Source organism: Miniopterus schreibersii, assembly GCF_964146895.1.
Source record: "Miniopterus schreibersii genome assembly, chromosome: 2".
Classification (NCBI taxonomy): domain Eukaryota; kingdom Metazoa; phylum Chordata; class Mammalia; order Chiroptera; family Miniopteridae; genus Miniopterus; species Miniopterus schreibersii.
In genome coordinates, this window is record NC_138102.1 from 77,584,188 (window position 1) to 77,605,467 (window position 21,280).

At 42.2% G+C, this 21,280-nt stretch overlaps 1 protein-coding gene across 1 annotated transcript in view; it reads left to right on the top strand.

The window, feature by feature from the left end:
* The window catches only part of FAM124A (family with sequence similarity 124 member A), a 72,200-nt gene that overhangs the window by 26,863 nt on the left and 24,057 nt on the right, over nt 1-21,280 (top strand). The window contains exon 3 of the mRNA XM_081130893.1: nt 4,857-5,590. Within this exon, the coding sequence (XP_080987019.1) occupies nt 4,857-5,590 (734 nt within the window). The remainder of the gene's footprint in view (nt 1-4,856; nt 5,591-21,280) is intronic.

Below are 21,280 nucleotides of genomic sequence, written 5' to 3' on the forward strand. Positions count from 1 at the left end.
CTAATGCTGCTGCTCATTCTTCCTCTTCTCAGGGCAGGATTTTAGCCACTGACATATCCCTGGTTCTTACCGTGCAACGGGAGGGAGCTCTGGAGTCCGGTTAGTCGGCTGCACCCAGAGCTTCCCAGGCGAGCTGGTGCTTGGCCCAGTGCCTTTCAGTCCCACCCCCTGCTCCGAGGCTGGGCATCTTGCCCTTTAGCAAAACTGAACATTCACTCATCCATGCAGGCTCAGTGTGGCCTTTGTTACTACTCTCTGGGAACCCTTTATGCAGCTGGTAGAGGTGGACCGATGCTGAGCACCCCGACAACACTGTCTTGGAGACTCAGAGACAACCTTACTTACCCCAGGTATCTCCACATGCAGGCCGCTCACACCCATCTTCAGGCTTGCTCTATCACTCTTCTGCTTTCCTTTTACTGTTACACCCACCTGCAGTGCTGGCCTGTTTCAGTTTTCCTCAAGGGCAGTGCTCAGATCTAAATACCCGGGCATGTGCCATCGGGGAGGTGGTTTCTGGATTATTCTTCAGAAACCCAGGGCCAGAAGAAAGAGATATAAATAGGTGTCCAAGACATGAAGCTTGGCTGGCAGCCGAGAAACCAGACAGTTAGAAGGAAGCAGGAGAGCAGTAGAGAGAGGTGAAGTAGTAGCAGTGTGGCCAGAGATGGCGGGAAAGTGACAGCGGCTCATTCTGCTATGAAACAAATACAGCAGAGAATGTGAGCGCACCTCTCTGCAGAGCTGTGGGGTGACTGTGCACACAAAGTCAGATGCAGGATGACCGGGTTACTTCACCTCTTTGTGCCTCGATTCCTGCTCTCTAAAATGGGGAGAATAATAGACACCCCCCTTCTAGGGTTATGAGGATTAAATGAGTTCATACATATAGAACACCAGGAAAGTGCCAGCCCACCCACATTGAGTCATACAAGTGTTAGCTAACTGTGTCACCACAGGTACCTGGCCACATGCACACTCTGAGTGTGGGGCAGGCTCTTAGCAGGACTCCCTGACTGCTCTGACAGCCTCTTTTCCTAAACACTCTTTCTGCAACATGTATCCTTTTTTCCCCTCACAGAAATCATCTGTAGTTTTCTCAAGTAAATTTCATCCTCAGATTGTTCAAGGCCTTTCTGCCCCTTTCCATGTATATTGAGCATTCAGTAATGTTTGGCATAGTCACATATCTCCACTGTTTGGAGATGAAGGCACCATGGAAAAGTGAAATGTGCATTTTAGATGATTACTAGAGTTCCTGACTGATGGAAAATTTCAGTGGTTTCATTTCACTACCTTTGCTTCTACTGCACTTCTGCTGATAGTGGTGCTAATAATGTTCAATGAAACAGAAAGTAGCCAGATGATCAGAAAAAGCAAGCAAAGAAGGCCCAGAATAATTCATGAATTCAGATTGTTTTTAAGCCATCATGATGCATTTTCCCTGATTCAAATGAATATGGGGGCACACACTGATGAGATAACTGCATAAAAGTAGGAATATGATCTAAGGTAACTTGTCCATCTTTAAATTCAGCCCATCACTTCAGCAAGAGACAGGTCCAGTTGCCAACAAGACATTTCTCCTAGAAGTCATTCAGACATCTCAAGCCAACGTGGCCAAAATGGAACTACTTCTCTTTCCTCACAAACCTACCCTTCTTCCAAATATTTCTTAGCTCAGTTAAGCATCAACATCAGGCCACTTGCTCAAGCTGGAAATATGAAGGTATGCTCTTCTGCTTTTCCTGCTTCTCACCCCCAGGCTGTGACATGTGCCTCCTAAATAGCTCTTGAATCCATGCTCTTCCGTATACTCAGTGACTCTGCCTGCATCTATAATATTGCTGTGTAACAGTCACCCCCAAATGGTGGCTTAAAACAGCAGTCATTTATTATTTCCCATGTGTTTTGGGCCAGCTCATATAGGCCAAGCTTAGCTGGGTGGCCCATACTGTGTGTCTTTGGGTGTCTGAGGTTGGCTGATGTAGGTGAGCTCAGCTGGGGTGCCTCTGCTCCACATATCTCTCATCCTCCTTTCTGGCACCAGTGGGCTGGCTTGACTATCTTTTCCTCATGGAAATGGCAGAAGCACAAGAAGGCAAGCCAAAACACATGTCACTCTTGACTCTGTTAGCCAAGCTAGTCGTATGGTCTAATCCAAAGTCAAAGAGTGAAGGGAATCACACTTCACCCACTTAGTGGGAGGAACTACAAAGTCACATGGCAGAGAGCAAGGAGATAGGACAGGATAAATAACTGGGCCAATAATGTAATCTCCTACACTTCCAAGTCCTTGTTATCTCATCTAGATTCTTCACTTGTCTTTTGTTTTCTTACTTTGCCTGTAGTTAACGTCCCCATGGCTTGATCCCGGCATCCCTTTATTAAAACTTCCCATTGCCACTTATCACTACCAAATTGAGCTGAAGCCCTGTACAACTTGGCCCCAATCCATTTTTTTTCTGTTGCCTCTGTTGCTGTTTCAGAATTACTCTCCACCCCCTTCCAAATATGCTTGTTTTTTAGAGTTCTGTGCCTTCATAAATAGTCTTTCCTCTTCCCACAGCAATCTCTCCCACCTTGGAGGTTATAAGTGAGATTTTACCTTTCAAGATCAATTCACGTGCTGCCACTTCCAGAAAGCGTTCTCAGAAGCCCGCTGGAGAAAAAGTTGCTCCTTCCTTTGTCACATGATAGTAAATTGGAATTGCATTGTGCTCGTATTTAACTCATACATATTTGGGAATCTGTGCTCAGCCAGAGGGCAGGGAGGTGGAGTTCAGGTAATTCTACCCACCATTCTACTCCGTGATCATGGGAGTACTAAGTTACCTTAGTCATCCTTTGGTTACAGAAGCCTCTTGAGTTCTCAGAATCTTCTTGTAGAGTGAAAGGCACAGTCTAGGAGAAGAGAGGGAGTGGGGGAGGGATGTCTAGTGCTTAATGATATACGATTATTCTTTTATAACACAGCCAGGAAACAAGCCTGTTATTTCACCTGGTGTTCAATCAAAGCAACATCTCTCTGGCTGTGTTGCTGCAAGTCAGTACCTCCAGTACTGTATTGGAAATCCAAGGAGCTTTCAGTGGTAATATTGTCTATACATAATTTTTATTTCATGGTGACTTTATAATACAACTCCTGCCTAAGATAGTACTCTACTATAGTTCCTATAGGCACATATCTGATTGATTTTAATTTTTTACGTCTGTGTTTCCCAACTAAATCACAAAGTTTTTGTTTGTAGTGTATGGGTCTTTAGAAGACCCATGCCTGTGCTTGCGCAGGTCATGGACTGCACAACTCTAAAGGTGCACTGTTCACACCAGAGTCTGTGTAAGTACACTTCCATTGTACTCAGACTTCCTTATCTCCCCAGGGCCTAGTACATATTAATTGCTCAAGAAATGTGTGAATGAATGAGTAAATGAGAAAGAAGGTAACAACAAATTCAACTAACTATCCCCAAGTGAGATATCTAACAGAAAAAGTTGGGATTAAAATTCAGACAGGGTTTGATTCAACAAAATTAAAACCATGTAATTACAGGTGCATATGACACCATGTACCTATGAGCTAACTTGGAGTGTGTTGTTTACCTACAACAAAAAATTACCTTTCATCTTGTTAACTGCTCAAGATTATGGTTCCTAAAAGCACATCACACTTCTTAAATGTTACTGACTGAATAATCACCCTGTGCCTAACACCCTAGTGGACATTAGGAGGCATGTTATGAAGACAGGTCTAGATTCTAGATGACTCTAGCCCCCTAAGTCACAACAGGCTTAAAGATTTCTTTAAAAAAAAGATTTGATTGTCCTTGGATGAGTCATAAAGTTTATATAAATGGAAAGAGTCCATCTTTTAAAAGAGCAAGGCTGTTATCAGGTTATTTGATAAAATACGCTGAATGTTTGTGAATTAATAATTATGCCAGTATAGCCAGCAAACTGTTCACCCCATGGGAAAGTATTGCCAGGTTAAACAGTCAACTTCACACTTGGAATTTGCAGCTTCCAAATGTTCTGCCAGAGGACATAGGAAAGTTAGCTGACCCAATTAGGATGTATGGGCTTCTGGGTGAACATGGCCTGGGAGAGGCCCAAAAGATAGCATTACACAGGCCATCATGGTCCCACCTTGAGTCCCCGGCCCCTAACTATAGCCCCAGGAAGCTCCGACAGCAAGAACACTGTGCTTGTCCCTGGACTGTTCTTCCATGTGTTTCCAGCAACAAAGTGATCATGACCAGGCTACCCCCAGCCATCAGGACGCTATTGGCCGGATGCCTCAACAGCTGAGGCTTGATCTGTCAATTAGGGTAAGTGCCTAGCACAGCACCTAGCATAGGGCATGAAGAAAGGATTCCATAAATGTTTGTTAAATGAATGAACAAAATAAACCAATGAAATAAGCAAACCAAATAGTATATGGAACATTTGTGGGTTAAGGCATTGCGATTACTTCAGGAAACACTAAAGGGTATACACTTAGGAGTACAGCATCTTCTCTGTTGGGCCTGTTATCCCTTCCAGAGCAATGGAGACTTGACTTTCTACTGCCTAATAGAAAGTACATTCAACCTGGTGAAGCACAGCACCAGAGTTTTCCTAACACTACCCAGCTGGGGAACCATTCATAGCGGTAGTTCTTCAGCTTTTGGTGGCCAGGGTACTGCAACAGTTTTCGCACATGAACTTAGGATCAGAAAACCATAAGATTATGGAGTCAGTTCAGTTAGAATTTAGCTTCTCTTCCTGCCAGGGCTTTGCACGGCATCATCACAGGACACCTGAAAGAAACGGTCACAGTCTGGGGAATTCTTTTGTTTTTCTTCTTGTGGTCCCAGGTGAGCTTTCTGTGGAGGAGGCCCAGGACCCTTTCCTGGTTAGCATCCACATAATCGCAGACCCAGGAGAATCCCAGCCTCTGCAGGAGGCCATCGACAAGGTCTTGGCTTGGATCCACCCAGGCCTCCAGCTGTTCCGGGTCTCCGAAAGGAGGGCTTCCCGGCGGCGGAGGAAGGCCCCGAAGGCGGCGCAGCCCGCGCTGGCGGTGGTTCTCTTCCTGCAGGAGGACTACGGCGACGAGCAGATCCTGCAGCTGCACCGCGCGCTGCAGCGGCCGCCCTGGCGCCACCACCACACCGAGCGCGTGCCCGGCGGGCTCCTGCCCTACCTGCCGTGCAGCCAGGACTTCTTCACGCTGGCGCCCGGGACGCCGCTGTGGGCCATTCGGCCGGTGCACTACGGCCGCGAGATCGTGCGCTTCACCCTCTACTGCCGCCACGACAACTACGCCGACATCCTCCAGTTCTACGAGCTGATCCTCAGGCGGAGCCCCAGCCAAAGGAAGGCGGACTTCTGCATCTTCCCCATTTTCTCCAACCTGGACGTGGACATCCAGTTCTCCCTCAAGAGACTGCCCTGTGACCAGACCCCGGTCCCCGCCGACTCGTCGGTGCTGGAGTTCCGAGTCAAGGACATCGGCGCGCTCGTGCCGCTCCTGCCCCACCCCTGCAGCCCCATCAGTGAGGGGCGCTGGCAGACGGAGGACCACGACGGGAACAAGATCCTCCTGCAGGTACCCTGGGGGGCGTCTGTCTGTCTGCCTCCCTGTGGGTTTGGGGTAACGGAGAAAAAGTGGGTTGGCTCTGCCAGAACCCCTAGTTTCTGAGCAATGAGTTAAGAAAAAGGAGAGACCAGTGGCCCTCTGGTCTCAGCTTGAGCCAAGGTGTCCATACAGTACCTAAGCAAAAGGAGGGGGCCCTTTTATTGGCGCTTTTCATGTTACTGTTATGGCCATGTGCCTCAGGCAAGCAACTGCCAGTTCCCACCCTGCCCATTCACCCATTTGTGTCTGAGCACCCCCTAAATGCTTGGGCTGGGGGGGGGGGGGGGATTTCAGATGAGCTTATATCCCAGGGAGCTTTTATTAAAGATTCCTGAATCTACTCCTTCACATATAGTTTTACCAATGTATTCTTCAGCCCCACAAAGGAACTTAAGGAAAACCCATCTATGAAAATTGTGAAACACATTACATTCAGTAGAGAAAACACCTGTTTCTTCTTCACTCTGGTGCCACCCCACCTTCTGCCCTTCCACTGCTGGGCAGTTGTTGTTAAAATTCAGTGGTCCCTTGAAAAATGACTTTCTCATAAACATTTAAAGGAGTAAGTGATGCCTTTGGGCCTTCTGGTTTCATTTAGCTTGAGAAAGGAGGAGTGAATACATTTTAAGGAAATGGATGCAGTAGACTGTCCTGTTTCTTCCATGGTTTGTGTCTTTGCTCAGTTATTGGACCTCTTTCTCCTCCCGTCCTTCCGGTAGTTGTCTAACACTCTTTCAAGATCATTAATTATACCCTAGAATTCAAAGTTCAGCATATAGATTTAAGAATGTCCTACACCTGGCCCTACCTGGTAAATGCTTTCCAAACCCAGGCTTTCTTGAATTAACATGTAAATCAGTTCAAGAAATATAGGACTTTGTTTTTCTGAAAAGCCTCTGCTGTCTCCGTTTTTCACTTTTGGCTATCTGAAAGAAGAAAGTTGATAGTGAATTAGGGGCATTGTCTTGAAAGGTGCTGTTTGTGGTTACTTGAATCACTGGTAAAGTTTCAGTTTTTGTTGGTTTTGGCATTAAACATCAGAACTGTAATCCAGCCTGGCGGGGCATGGCTCAGCCATTGAGCATCGACCTAGGATCTAGGAGATCGCAGTTTGATTCCCGGTCAGGGCACATGCCCGGGTTGCAGGCTCGATCCCCAGTTGGTGGCGTGCGGGTGGCAGCCATCAATGACTGCTCTCTCATCATCGATGTTTCAACTCTCTCTCCCCCTCTCCCTTCCTCTCTCTGAAATCAGTAAACATATATATTTTTAAAAAGAACTGTAATCCACATCTCACAAAATGAAGTGAGAACTTGGCACATGTCAGATAACTGATTAAAATGACAGCCAGGACACATTGCTCAAGTCCGAAAGGTCGCCTTGAGATACTTTTTATAGAAAATAGATAATTTTCAGATTTTCCTTTGAACTGTACAGATAAGTAAATAATATTGCTGTATTGTTCAGTGAACTGAAAGCTAGCTAGCTGGCATTTGCTCTCTAATCCCTTTTGAAATGTGAGAAAAATGTTTCTTCTGTGTTTGAAGACTGCCAATTCTTTATGCAAAATATAATGCAGTTGAATAAGTAAAAGTTAAAGGAAGGTTTTGTTTATACTAAAAAACCAAAATGAATGTGATTATTTCTGAAAGACTTCTTCCTTTTTGTAGTCATTAGAATAGTTTTTTCTCTTGATCCCTATAATAACGTAAGTGAAAGAGCAAAGTATGAAAGCTTGGCCCAAACTCTGGTCAAAAGAACCACCAAAAGAATATTTCAAAGAAGATCCACACATTTAAATGGTTATAAAATCTGTACAGGTACAGGCTTTGAAGTTACAGCATCAGAGTGTGAAAAGGTAAGAAAAAAGATTTGTATCTTTGGCCTCAGGAATGCAGACCTATATTTAAAATAGTAATATGTCAAGGAGCTAAATTAATGTGGGCAGAAATGACTAATAGCCCCCTCATAAATTTTGATTATGACCATTTGAACAGGTTACTCTTACTCCATCACTGCAGAAAGCAATATTCTGGTCTAGCATGAGATATACACCTGCCCATCTCTTTAAGTTACTTTTTAAAGTAAAAATTTATGTTTCAGCCCTAGCCAGTTTGGCTCAGTGGTTAGAGCGTTGGCCAGTGGACAGAAGGGTTCCATGTTTGATTCCGGCCAAGGGCATGTAACTCAGTTTTGGGCTTAATCCCTGGCCCCTGTCAGGGCTCATGCGAGAGGCAACCAGTTGATATGTCTCTCTCACATCAATGTTCTCTCCCTCCCCACTCTCCCTCCCCCGTCCCTCCCCCCCCCCCCCGCTTCCTTCCTCCCTCCCTCCCTTCCACTCTCTCTGAAAAGCAATGGAAAAAAAAGATCCTCAGATGAGGATTTAAAAAAAATTATGTTTCAGTCTTTAACAAAATTAAGATATTTAGGATATAGGGAAGTGGTGAAGTTGAGAGAGCTCATTTTTATCCACATTTTCCTTAGCAGTATATATTTCCCAAGTTCCATTTTCAACTATAATTTTTAATATAAATGCTTTTGTTCAATTGGGTGGATTTATACATTGGAAGAAAAATCTTTGTTGGGTAGTTTTTAATTACTTTCTTAAAATATAAATTGTATTTTATTTCCTCTCCTGCCTCATTGATTTAACATTCCATATTTTGGAGACCACCTCCCATTTAATTCCTCTGGTGGAGAAAAGCTGAGAGGGAGCTACTCACCCTCTTGTAAGAATTTTGAAATATTTTTTACTAAGATCTGATAAGATAGAAAGCAAGCCTTCCTCCTCCTGAAACTCATCTCTCCTTCTTTCTTGACATTGCTGGGTTAATAGGACTAGTTAGAAGGTGGGCAAGTGGGGAGTTGCTACCAAGAGAAGTTGCCTGAGATCCCTCTGAAAAAGACATCTTAGAAATTTGCATTAATACTTAATGATACTGGCCTGATTTGCTTTTGGACCCAGGGCTTGGAAAAAGCACACCTTGGTGTGCATTTTGGTCCTGTCCAAACACACCCAGCCCTAGTAGAGGGAACCACAAGCTGTGGAGTGTAGAAAACTTCAAACAGGGTACTCAAGGCCAGCCACAGTTTCTGACATTGACCTGCACCAGAGACCATCCAAAAGACTAAGAGTCATAGCAGATCTACCTAATACATAGAAACAAATCCAAACAGGCAGCCAAAATGGGGAGACAAAAAAACAAGCCCCAAATGAAAGAACAAAGAATTCCCCAGAAGAAGAGATAAATGAAATGGAGATAAGCAATCTATCAGACATCGAGTTCAGAATACTGACCATAAGGATTCTCAACATCATGAGAAAAGAAATGGAAACTATGAAGGAAATTAAGAATGATAAAGAAGAAACAAAAAAAAAACACATTGGAAGGAATAAACAGCAGGCTAGGGGAAGCTGAGGATCAGATCAGCAAATTAGAAGATAAGGTAGAAAAAAATCACTCAATCAGAGGTCCAAAAAGAAAAAAATTAGAAAACAGGAGGACAGTTTCATGTTGTAGGACAACATGAAATGCAACAATATTCACATTATAGGAATGACAGAGGGTGTCAAAAGTAAGCAAGGGTTAGAGAACGTGTTTGAAGAAATAATGGCAGAAAACTTCCCTAACCTGATGAAGGAAAAAGTCACATGAGTTCAGGAGGCATAGAGAGTCCCAAGCAAGAAGAACCCAAAGAGGCCTATGCCCAGGCACATCATAATTAAAATGCCAAAAATTCAAGACAGAGAAATTTTTTTTTGTTTGTTTAAAATATTACAGATGTCCCTTTTTCTCCCCAATGACCTGTTCCATCCCATCCCATCCCCCTCCCCAGTCCCTCTCCCCACCATTGCCTGTGTCCTTGGGTTGTATATATATATACATATAAAGTCTTTGGTTACTTTCTCCCCCTCCACCCACCCACCCTCCTCCATCCCTCTGACATTCATCAGTCTCATCTATGCTTCCATGTCATTGAATTTATTCTGTTCATCTGTATATTAAGTTCTTTAGATTCCACATATAAGTGAGATCATGTGATGTTTTTCTTTCTCTGCCTGGCTTACTTCACTTAGCGTATTTTTCTCCAGGTCCATCCATACTGTCCCAAAGGGCACGAAATTATTATTCTTTACAGCTGCGTAGTATTCCATGGTGTAAATGTCCCACAGCTTTTTATCCACTCATCTACTGATGGAAACTTGGGCTGTTTCCAGATCTTAGCTATTGTAAACTGTTCTGCTATGAACATTGAGGTATATATATTCTTTCTGATTAGTGTTTCAGGATTCTTAGGATACCTTCCTAGGAGTGGAATCGAGAGTATCTTAAAGGCAGCAAGAGAAAAGCAATCTGTTACCTACAAAGAAGCTCCCATCAGGCTGTCAGCTGATTTCTGATCAGAAACACTACAGGCCAGAAGGGAGTGGCATGAAGTATTCAAGGTAATGCAAAACAAGGATCTGAAACCAAGACTACTCTATCCAGCAAGGCTATCATTCAAAATAGATGGTGAAATAAAGAGCTTCTCAGACAAAAAAAGGCTAAAGGAGTTTATCACCACCAAACCTGCCATGCAAGAAATGTTAAAGGGACTGCTGTAATAAGAAATTGAAATAGAACAAGAAACATAGGCATAAAGAAATAAAATAGCAATAGATAAATACCTATCAAAAATATCCTTAAATAGAAATTGATTAAATGCTCCAATCAAAGGACATAGGGTAGCTGAATGGATAAGAAAACAAGATCCAAATATATGCTGTCTACAAGAGACCCACCTCAGAACAAAAGACTCACACAGGCTGAAAAAAAACAAAAACAAAAAAAAACTTCTGGAGGACTTTAAAGGAGAGATTGACAGCAATACAGTCACAGTAGGGGACTTGAACACCCTCTGACTTTAGTGGATAGATCTTCCAGACAAAAAATCAACAAGGAAACAGTGGCTCTAAATGACACACTAGATCAGATGAATTTAATTGACCTTTACAGAACATATCACCCCAAAGCAGCAGAATATATATTCTCCTCAAGTGCACATGGAACATTCTCAAAGACAGACCACATGTTAGAGTACAAAATAAGTCTCTACAACCTCAAGAAGATTGAAGAAATCATATCAAGCATCTTCTTGGACATTTATACCATGGAATAATACTATGCAGCTATAAAAGTGAAGGATCCCTTACTCTTTGAGACAGCAAGCTGGAACCTGGAGAGTATTATGCTAAGCGAAATAAGCCAGTCAGAGAAAGACAAATACCACATGATGTTACTCATTTGCAGAATCTAATGAATAAAATAAACTGTTGAACAAAATAGATCCAGAGACATAGAAGCATGGAACAGACCAAATCTCAGAGGAAAGGTGGAGGGGGGAGGAGAGGTTAACCTAAGAACTTATATGCATATATGCATAACCCATGGACACAGGCAATAGTGTGGTGAAGGCCTGGGGGGAAGGGTGCAGGGTGGAAGAGATCAATGTGGGGAAAGGAGGGCATTTGTAATACTTCCAACAATAAAGATAAAATTTTAAAAAATATCTGATGATACTGAACTGCAGCTTTCTGGAATCAAGGTCTGTGTTTGTGAATCCACATCTCCTAGAACTAAACTGACTTACTTTGAGCATAATAGGTTCTCTTTATATGTTTTTCTTTACTTTTATTGAAGAGTAATATAAGTTATATCATACAAAAAGTGCACACATCATAAATATACAGCTCAATGAATTTTCACAAATTGAATATTTATGTGAGCAAAACCCAGATGAAGAAACGTAACAGAGACAGAAACAGAGAGAAGGCCTCTCCTCCCCCACTCCTGAGACTCCCTTCCCTTAAATGAACTTATTAATTACCCTATATTGCATTAAAGTGGGGGAGAAGTACCTAGTCAAAAAAGTTGGGAATATGGGTATGTTATCTCTTTTTTTAATTTGTAAGTAGATATCACACTTTTAAAACAGTATTTAAGGTGGCTGACAAAAATATAAACCACACAAGAAGTTTTGTAAAAATTATTAGATACCCAAGGGTTTTGAAGTAGAGGAAAATATTGAAAGGCAAGTAAGATAAACCAAACGTGACGTCCAAAATGCATGTCATTTTCTATATGCTGTCTCAAGCTGTGCTGTAAGTTGGTAGTCACTAGCCAAATGTGGCTGTTTAAATTTAAATTTTAAGTTAATTAAAAATAAAATTTTAAATTCACTAGACACATTTTAAGTGCTCAGTAACCACATGTGGTTACTGGCTACCATATTGGACAGCACAAATACAGGAAATTTCCATCATGAAGGAAAGTTCTGTTGTACAATGTGGTTCCAAAAATAGGCCCCAAATTTGACTTTGAATTTTGTAGCAGGAAAAGCAAAATGGAAAATCATCAGTGATATGATTTAGAGTTTGTGAAGTAAAAATAAACCATGCTCTAGATCAGGGGTAGGGAACCTTTTTTCTGCCAAGGGCCATTTGGATACTTATAACATTTGCAGGCCATACAAAATTATCAACTTAAAAATTAGCTATGAAAAAAGCTCCTAGATTTATTGAATTTCAAATCCCACCTGCAGTTGCCTTAGCAGGGCCAGACCAAATGATTTCACGGGCTGGACATTCCCCACCCCTGCTCTAGATGCACAAGTATCCCCGGTTCTGAGTCCCAGAGCAGTGTTCCCACACCTGACTTTTGGTTTCATGCTGAGAGAATGAGCCCCAGGACCCTCTGGAACATTATGTAAAGGGAATCTGTCTCCCACTTAGTACTCAGATACAGCTGCCAAGGGCCACTGGGAAAAGTCTAGGTTTCACTAGTTTGGACTTTTGTCACCTCAAAGGTATGGCTTCTTCCCAAAGTGTTCTGGAAGGGCACATGTGTGGCAATCCAGTTTATATATACCAATGCAGCTGTCCCAGCGCCTGCTCACAGCCTACACTCAGTAAATAGCTGCTCTTAAAAAAAAAGCCCCACACTGCAGACACCAACTGGCCTCAGATGTTTCAAACCATCTATCCAGGCATGGGGAAGGGAGGAGGGCTCCTGGGCCCTCTCTAGCCCCTGCTGTAGTTCGAGGTAGCCAGGAAGTCGTCAGGCCCTCAGGTAGGAGCCCTAACCTTTCCCACTGGGCAGCCTATGGCTGTGGCCCCTCCTTCTGCTATATGGACAAAGAGTAGAGAGGGCTAAATAGCAGACCCTGAAGGGAAATGGGAAGGCGTGGAGGGCCTCCATCATGGGGAGGGGCAGGGAGCAGTGGAAGGCAGAGCCACAGGGCACTCTGTCCATTTGCTTCTGAAAGCCGTTGGCTGTGTGCCATGATGCCACCCTGGCTCCCAGGAAACCAACTGTGACTCTACCTGCTGGCAGATCAGGGAGAGACTGCTTTCCCTGTATGCACTCTCTAGCCGAAGAAGGAAATGACTAGACTTGGTAGTCCTGCTCTGACCAAAAAGGACCTGAATGGTTCCTAGCCTTTTTGCCTACCTCCCTGCCCCCTGGACCTCACTGCATCCCTGAAGAAGGGTCCTTACCCTGCCAAATACAAGAGCATTGTGCATCCCCTGGCTGACTTCTCCATGGTGTCTCACAGTGGGGTGGGCTCTCAGGTGGCCAAGAAAACTTTTCTAAATGGGCTTCAAACTCAATGACATGTAAGTAGGGGGTAACCTGGTTAAAACAGGCTTTTAACCAGATATTTGCCTGGGCATGCAAATAGCTCTAATCTGCTTTGGGAAGGAAGCAGGACAATAGTATCTCTCACTTTTACTTATTGAGAATGTTATATAATGCTGTTTAGCTTTATTTTTTATTTCTTCAACACTTCTTGATTTGGTATTTAAAAATTATATACTGCCTTATTTTTAAAAATATTTTAAGTAAATATATATTTCAGGATAATTGTCTAAGAAATCAGGAAGCATATAGAGAAGGGTAGAGAGAATGGAATTTGGAATCAAGTGTTGAGCTTCCTGGAAGCCAAAGCAGAAAGAGAAACCCAGTGTTCATTGATTGGAAAAAAAAAATCCAATCTGAAAACACAAACATTTCTGAGATAACGAACATTTCAGGATAACATTGAATAGTCCTCCTCTCTGATTTTTTGGAAGATGCAGAAATGTTTTTCGTGTGGCCATGGTCAAATCAAGGGTGACTGACGACTTTAATAGCTGCAACCATTGAGGTCTTTAGGTCAGAGATGCCGTCCTACTTACTCTGGAACAATGGTTTAATGCCTGTGATTGTTATTTACCGAGGAGTTTAGAAGATGAAATAAATTAGAAATGGCACCAAAAAAACCTTATAGTGTCAGAATGGGAACAACCATGTGGACCCATGGGATGCCCTTTCTCCCTGTCATTTTTCAATGTTCCTGTTCTCACAGGGTCTCTCAAACCTGAGCCAACTCCTTTTGCACTCTCGGGACTCAATGCTCGGCTCCCCTACTCCACTACTTGGTTGTTAGTTCGCCTGTGTCAGTGGGTTCGGTGGCCCATGCTTTGAGATGTCTGTTAACTGTAACTGGATAAAGCTTTAAAATTGCATACACCATGTATCCTTCCATAGCAGTGGCTTCCACTTATTAAGCATACATCTGCTTCTTGCATGGCCCAGACAATACGACTTTAGTGTGTGTGTGTGTGTGTGTGTGTGTGTGTGTGTGTGTGTGTATATATATTATCTTTAACCCTCAAAAGCTAAGAATTGTTTTTACCATTTTGCATATATCACAAGTTTGGCCTCTGAGCCAACATTTGCATTTGTATCTTCCAGATACAAATGTGACCCTGGGTAAGTTATTTTTCCTCTCTTTGCCTTAGTTCCTTTATCTATCAAATAGGGATAACACAAGTAAGTATCTCATAGGAGTGCTGGTCAGCCAGGACTCACTGCAAGAGACTTACGGGTAATCTAGCAAAAGGACCATATACAGTCATGGGAGCTGGCAGAGAAAGCTGTGCCCTGGTGTTATAGACTTGCAGTCTCCCCAAATCAGCTAGACCAGCAGTCCGGAGAAAGAGCTGATGGCAAGTTGAAGAGATCAACTTACATGTTGGAGCCCACGGGGACAAATTGGAACCCACGTTTGTCTGTTACCACCTCAACTTCATGTGATAAGGTGACCTGAAGAGAAGTTAGCATCCTTCATCATAGACCTAAAACGCACCTACCCAGGTTCACTTTGGCAGAGACAGTTTTTCACCAGTCCATTTGACTTGGTGATCTGGATGTCTCACCTGATAATGTTCTCGGCAGATGGGGCTTGCTATCAAGGTCTGTTTTGGGGTGGGGCCACTTCCTGGACTCTGAGGTCAGGGGTAGAGGCGTGGTGACAGTGGCTAAGAATAGTTGGATAGGACTGTTGGCTTGGTCCCTGTCCAAGCGAGTTTGTAGGAATTGATCATGTTTGCCTAGGTTCTCTGGTCAGGCTTAGTAGACACTGGTGCCTGAGTACTGTACTCAGCAGTAAGCAGGGAAGGAATTAGCTCCCCTGGCAAGGTTCAGCAGAACAGGCCTCAAGGTCTGCATGGCTCATTGTTTGGGGACCCAAATCAGGCTAGACTGTGCACTGAATTTCTTGACCAGATGGGCCACCAGTTTTGCTCTGTAGATGTGGAAACTCCATGCTGTGCTCTCTGTTCAAGTACTTCTGCAGCAACAGCTATAGGGTGGGCTGCACAGCTTCCTGTGTGCTTTGGTTAGGTCTCCAGTGTCGGGCAGGCTACAAATTAGTTTCCAAATTAGTTTTTGCTCATGTGGGCTTCCACATAGGCCCCAAGGCTGGCAAGTCTCTTGTTTCAGGATCAAATTAGGCAGAACTACGTACCAAGTTCCTTGGCCTGATAGGCTACCATCCTAACTGCAGATGGTAGGGCTGCTGGCTGGGTTCTCCTCTCGAGTTCCACTATGATGGAGTTGCAAAAGGGCTCCTGAAAGCTCTGGTTAGGTTTCCATGTCAGATTGGGCTAGAGGTTGTACTGAGCTTTGGGTGTAACTATAAATTACCTTCCCTGCATGGTTGGAGCTGCAGAATGGGCCGCAGGGCCAGCAGAGCTCTTTATTTCACAATCAGATCAGACAAACATGCACATGAAGCTCCCTGGACAGATGGGGTCACTGTCCTGGCTCTGCAGACACAGAGCCACTGATTGGGTTCTCCATTTAAGTGCTGCTGTAATCAAGGCTGCAGGGTAGGCTACCAAGGTGCCCAGGAGCTCTGGTTTGATTTCCTGCTTGGCAGGGTTGGAGACTCTATTTAACAGTGGGTAGAGCTGTGGATTAGCTTCCGTGCCTTGGGGCCGAGGAGGGCTTGCACACAGAAGTCCCCAAGGCTGACAAGACTCTTACTTGGGGAACTAATCAGGCAGGCCTGTGCACCAAACTCTCTGTCCAGCAGAGTCACAAGCTTGTCTTGGAGACCAGCAGAGTGACAGTAAATCTGATAACGAGACAGATACTAAGTGACTAATGTGGATGTACTGGACAAAGGGATGATTCTTGTCCCTGAGGGATGGAGTTGGACAGCATGAGAATTCATCATGCTACTCAGAATGGCACACAGTTGAAAACTGATGAATTGTTTATTGAATTGTTTAATTTTAGAATTTTCCATTTCATATTTTTGGACTACAGTTGAGCACAAGGAACTGAAATCATGAGTAACAGGGGAGTACTGTAGTTGTTGGTGGTTCTTGTGAAGGGAGCAAAATCAGGGAAGCCCTGTGTCACCATCTTGGTGATGTCATTCCAAGGGAAAAGATCTGGACTAGTGAATCCTAGCACATAGCAAGATTATTAAGTGTTTCTACTCTTGCTGCTGCTGCTCTTGTTATTATTACCATTACCACCACCATCATCATCAGAGCTACTAAACCACTTGCCCCAGGCCACAAAGCTAATAAGAGAAGCAGTAAGGATTCAAATGCACAGAGGTGGCTCTACTATTAGCTAAATTTGATGGCTTCCTAGGGCATCCCAACTTTAGGGGCTCTCTCCAGACCACAGCAAAGCAACTTCATGCCTGACACCAGAATTCAGGATACTTGATTGGTACATGTAAGCATGTTCCCATCTCAGCCACATACATAGGATTTATTTAAATTATTCTTAGGAAATGCAGGTTAAAATACTTAAGAGTAAAATGTTAGGAAAGTCACAAATTGATTTTCAGCAAAAAGCTGTATATAGATTCTATTATATATAAATATTATTCATATATGTATACATATGAATAAATGAAATTATTAAAAATGTTATAAATGTATAAAATATATCTGTACATATGTAGATAAAGGAAGTAAGATAAAATAATTGTGTGTAGGCTGGTTCTTGTACTATTCTTTCAACCTTTTTATACTTAAAAAGTTTCATAATAAAACATTGGAGAAAGGTACACATGTTTTCAGCCAGTTTTAGGGTGATAGTTGTAGGCATCTTTCATCAGTAAAGCCCATTGCATATTGTCAGATTTTTATTTAGAATATATAAAAGCTATCATATACTAGGCAAAATATAAAACAAAACAATGCTTCATCACTCCTAAATTGGGTATTTAAAGCTGCACTTTAATGTGTGTTAGTGACCAGGAGTCCTCCCATCTGACCCCAAAGCCAACTGAGTTAGCGGGACTCAGTAATACTCCCAGGAAGCATGTGCAGTTTTTTGTTTACAGCAGAACTTGGCAACTAAACTTTAGAAAATGTGTTAAGGCCTTTATGGACCACGTGGATTAAAGATTTGCAGTGCTGTAAGTTTAAGGCCATCGTAAAAATGTCTGCAAGTAGGAATGAAAGTAGTATGGGCAGAAACAAGGATTATCACACTAAAAGACAAGGCCACCTACTTGGGAAGAATGTGGCCTGTCCCCTGTGTTTCCCATTCCTTGGCCTCTGCTCACACAGGGCCCTGTGGCTCCCATCATGTGCTGCTGCCCTCATACTGGGACTGGGAATAAGAAAAGTCCTGCAACAGCATCTGCTACCAAAATGAGTCCTTCCCTCAGCTGACATCAACACAGACCTATAATCTTTAGGTAATGGGGAATTTATATCGTGCTTAAATTTAACCAGTTGTTCAGGCAGTTTACAGAGTGCCTGCTCTGTGCCAGGCACCTTGAGCTTATAATACAGCAGCAAGAAACACAAACAGAAACCCCTGCCCCCTTGAAATTTATATTCTAGCAGGAGGAGTCATAATAAATAATAGATATAAAAAAAGTACATAATATATTAGGAGGTTCTATGAGGGGAGTAGAAAATGGGTTCAACCTGCTTTTTAAAACTTGTAATATGAGCCTAAATCTGATTCTCAAAACACTGTTTATTAAATCTTCAAAACCTGTTAAACAATATTTGTCTTCACATGTGCTACGATAAACAGTAATACAGACCAAAAACATCTAGAAACGTAGATAAACCTCCTTTGGAAGAAATTACCATATTATTTTTTAAATGCACTCCCCTGCTTTTGTATAATATATATTATATAAAATATGTATGGATTTTTTTCTGAACCACCTGCATGAAATCACTTATACAGTAGCCCCTCCTTGTCTGTGGAATAATGTTCCAAGACCCCCAGTGGATCCTTGAAACCACAGAGAGTACTGAACCCTTTATATACTTTTTTTCTATACATACATAACCTATGATAATGTTTAATTTATAAATTAGGCACAGTAAGATTAACAGTAACTAATAAAATAGAACAATTATATGTAACAATATACTGTGTAAAACAGTATACTGTGGTGGGAGCCGGATCATGTCCCATGAACACACCTGGAGGACTGTGGACCCACCAATGGCCACAAGAGGATGCCATGTTGTAGGGCCTTGGAAGCCAGTACATGAAATTGCTTTTCCAGGTCCCTTTATGTTTAATGATTTGGGTAGTTATGAGCAGCTCAGCACCTCTCTTTCCTGCACCTATCTCTCTTCAGTTGCCCAGCTGCTTTGTGGCCACTCCTTTAACACCAGATTCACATGGGACATTTCAAGGAGCTGGGCCTTCCAGGCTCAGCTGGCTCCTCTCTTCCAGGAACCTAAGAACACCTGGTAATCAGAGGCATGCAGTGGCAACAAAGCCTTGAGAGATGCAGAATCCAGTGAGGTAACGTGTAAATATCATAAGCGAAAACCTGAAGAGCTAATGAAGCAGTGATGGAAGTTAGCCACAATCTGAGAGAAGGTTTCAGAAGTCTGTTAGTGGAGAGGAACTAATTAATGGTTTGACTTAAATCCAGGGAGATGGGCCATATGAACAAACGCCTTTAAATTCATGAAATTTTGTTGTAGCAACGACAAAAGAGGACCCTGCTTGTCCCTCCTTGTTGGGATACCTCCTGACCAAAATAGCTGTCCATATATAACCTCAGTAAGCTGGAAAAACAACCCCAAGTTGTTTGGAATGACATAAGTATCTCCTTAGTGGATATTTTTGTTTTAATCCCAGAAAAAATTTAAAATTATGTATAGAAATAATGAAGTACACAAAACGTATGATATATACTAAAATTTTTGTGTTAAGTTCAGAAATAATTTGTTCATGTTTGGTATTTTAAGAATTTGTTGTGTTTTAGAGGATTTGGTCAACCTGTGCTTCCAATTTAAAATGTAGTTTAGAATTGATTCACAGTTTTAAGTTGAAGAATATAAGGGTAAGTTTTAGTAAATTTGTAACTTGCAACATTTAAGAGGATTCAACATTTGCCATGTTTATATGTTTAATTGATTAGATTTACAAAAGTGATCTAAGTACTTAAAGGTTTTATTTATTAATCAGACTACTGAATGAGCTAAAAAGAAATCAATACATTAAATGTATAAATGCAGTTTAAGATGTTAAAGGAAATTAATTAATTAAGCTGAAAGAGCCCATTTAAAAATGTTAATTGCTAGCACTTTTCTAGATTAGTTGATAGAGTAATAAGATTTGAGAATTGAACTTAAATCAGTAAGTTTAGAAAAAATGGGCTTGAAATTGGTAACTTTAATTATGTGATTGAATATTAATTTTTCAAAATAAGTTTTTGGATATTTTTTTATACACAAAAGCAGAGCAGAAAACCTACATTGGTACTCCAGAATTTTAACTGAGTAACTAATGGAAGGTTAACTTAATTCCAGCCAGAACTCATCCAAATATAAGCCAGGTCTGGTCTTCAAGACAGTGGAAGTTTCAAGGACCCAGCTACTGAACTGGATGAGTTCAGAACTAGTGAGACAGTTTGGGGGGGTCCACTGTCACTCATGGCGTTCCGAGAGAGGTCCTCTTTACTCAGGGCTCTCCCAGATCCCATAGAAATGGGGATCTGGCCCCCATCCCCTCAGTGGTTTTCTGCACCTCCAAGGTGAGCCCAACCTGAAGCAGTGACCCCAGACCCATAGTCGTCCTCCAGCTCTGATACTGCAGCAGGTTAAAGTGGTTGGTAATCCTCCAGGCAAGTGGTCAACTGACTACTTGCCACATCTGAAAAAGCAAGCGTAGAATGTGTAATGGCTCATTCTTTACAACATATGCATTGCATCCAGTCTTATCTTTAGTGAAAATGCTTATTTAATTGGCATATTGCACATCTATCAAGTTGTCCCATCTTTAGGTCCTTCTGTTTCTGCATCTGTGTCTTGAACAGTAAGCATTCAAAGGCAAGATGTTTGTGTTTTAAAATTTAATATTTTTACTTTCAACCACCCAAGAAAGCCCACGCACAGTTCTGACCAGGAGAGCACCTAAGGACATACTGAGTAGCGATAGTGAGTTCTTGATGTAGTCCTGGCATGCTTCTTTTAACCCACAAAACTCTGAGGTGCTGTCCTAAATTCCATTTGCTAAGTAGAAGCATTGTTATGACAAGACTGATCTCAACAGCCAGCATTTTTACCCAGTGAGGCAGGTTTATGGAGAAGATCAGATCTATCTTTGCTGTTTAGAATCTACAATGACTATGACGTCCATGTGTTCTGAGGAGGGCTGGATGAAGAGTTTGTTCAGCCTGGGTCTTTGTTCTGTGGGGCAGTTAGTTGATCTTTTCTGATGTGGGCAGCCTTGTTTCTGGCACAAGCATTACAAATATATTCAATAGTTCTCTGTTTTAAATGTGTTAGCAGATAATACTGTAAGAGGAAACTTATGTAAGCCATAGCAGTGGTTAGAACTGATGAGAATTCAAGGCTAAAAAGCAAGTTTTGTTATTAAAACAGACTTTCAGATAAGAACAAAGTAAAAAATTATTGAGAGAGGAACACAGCAGTGGAAACTCATTCTTCAGAGTTTCCATTATCCATATCATTTTTTAGACAAAGGTTAATTGAGAGGCAACTTCAGTGTACTTTGGCCAAAATAATTATATAAAGCAAGAGGGGAAAAAGTGAATGCTAATCTAATTAACACAGTCTCTTTGTCTGGGGAGTCAGACAAAGAGCAAAGAATATTCCTATGTGCCAGCTCTTCCCACTAGTTTTCTCAATGCAGAGTATATGAGGCACAATTTTGTGAGTCTCAGTTTTCACAGTTTTTTTCAGAATCACAGATACTTAAAGTTAGACTGTGGCAAGAGTTTACATCACAGAGAGTAAGAAAGAGGGTTTTTAAAGTTTTGAAGAGTATATAGTCATGAAAAGATACACTATCTAGTAATTCAGAATATCACTTT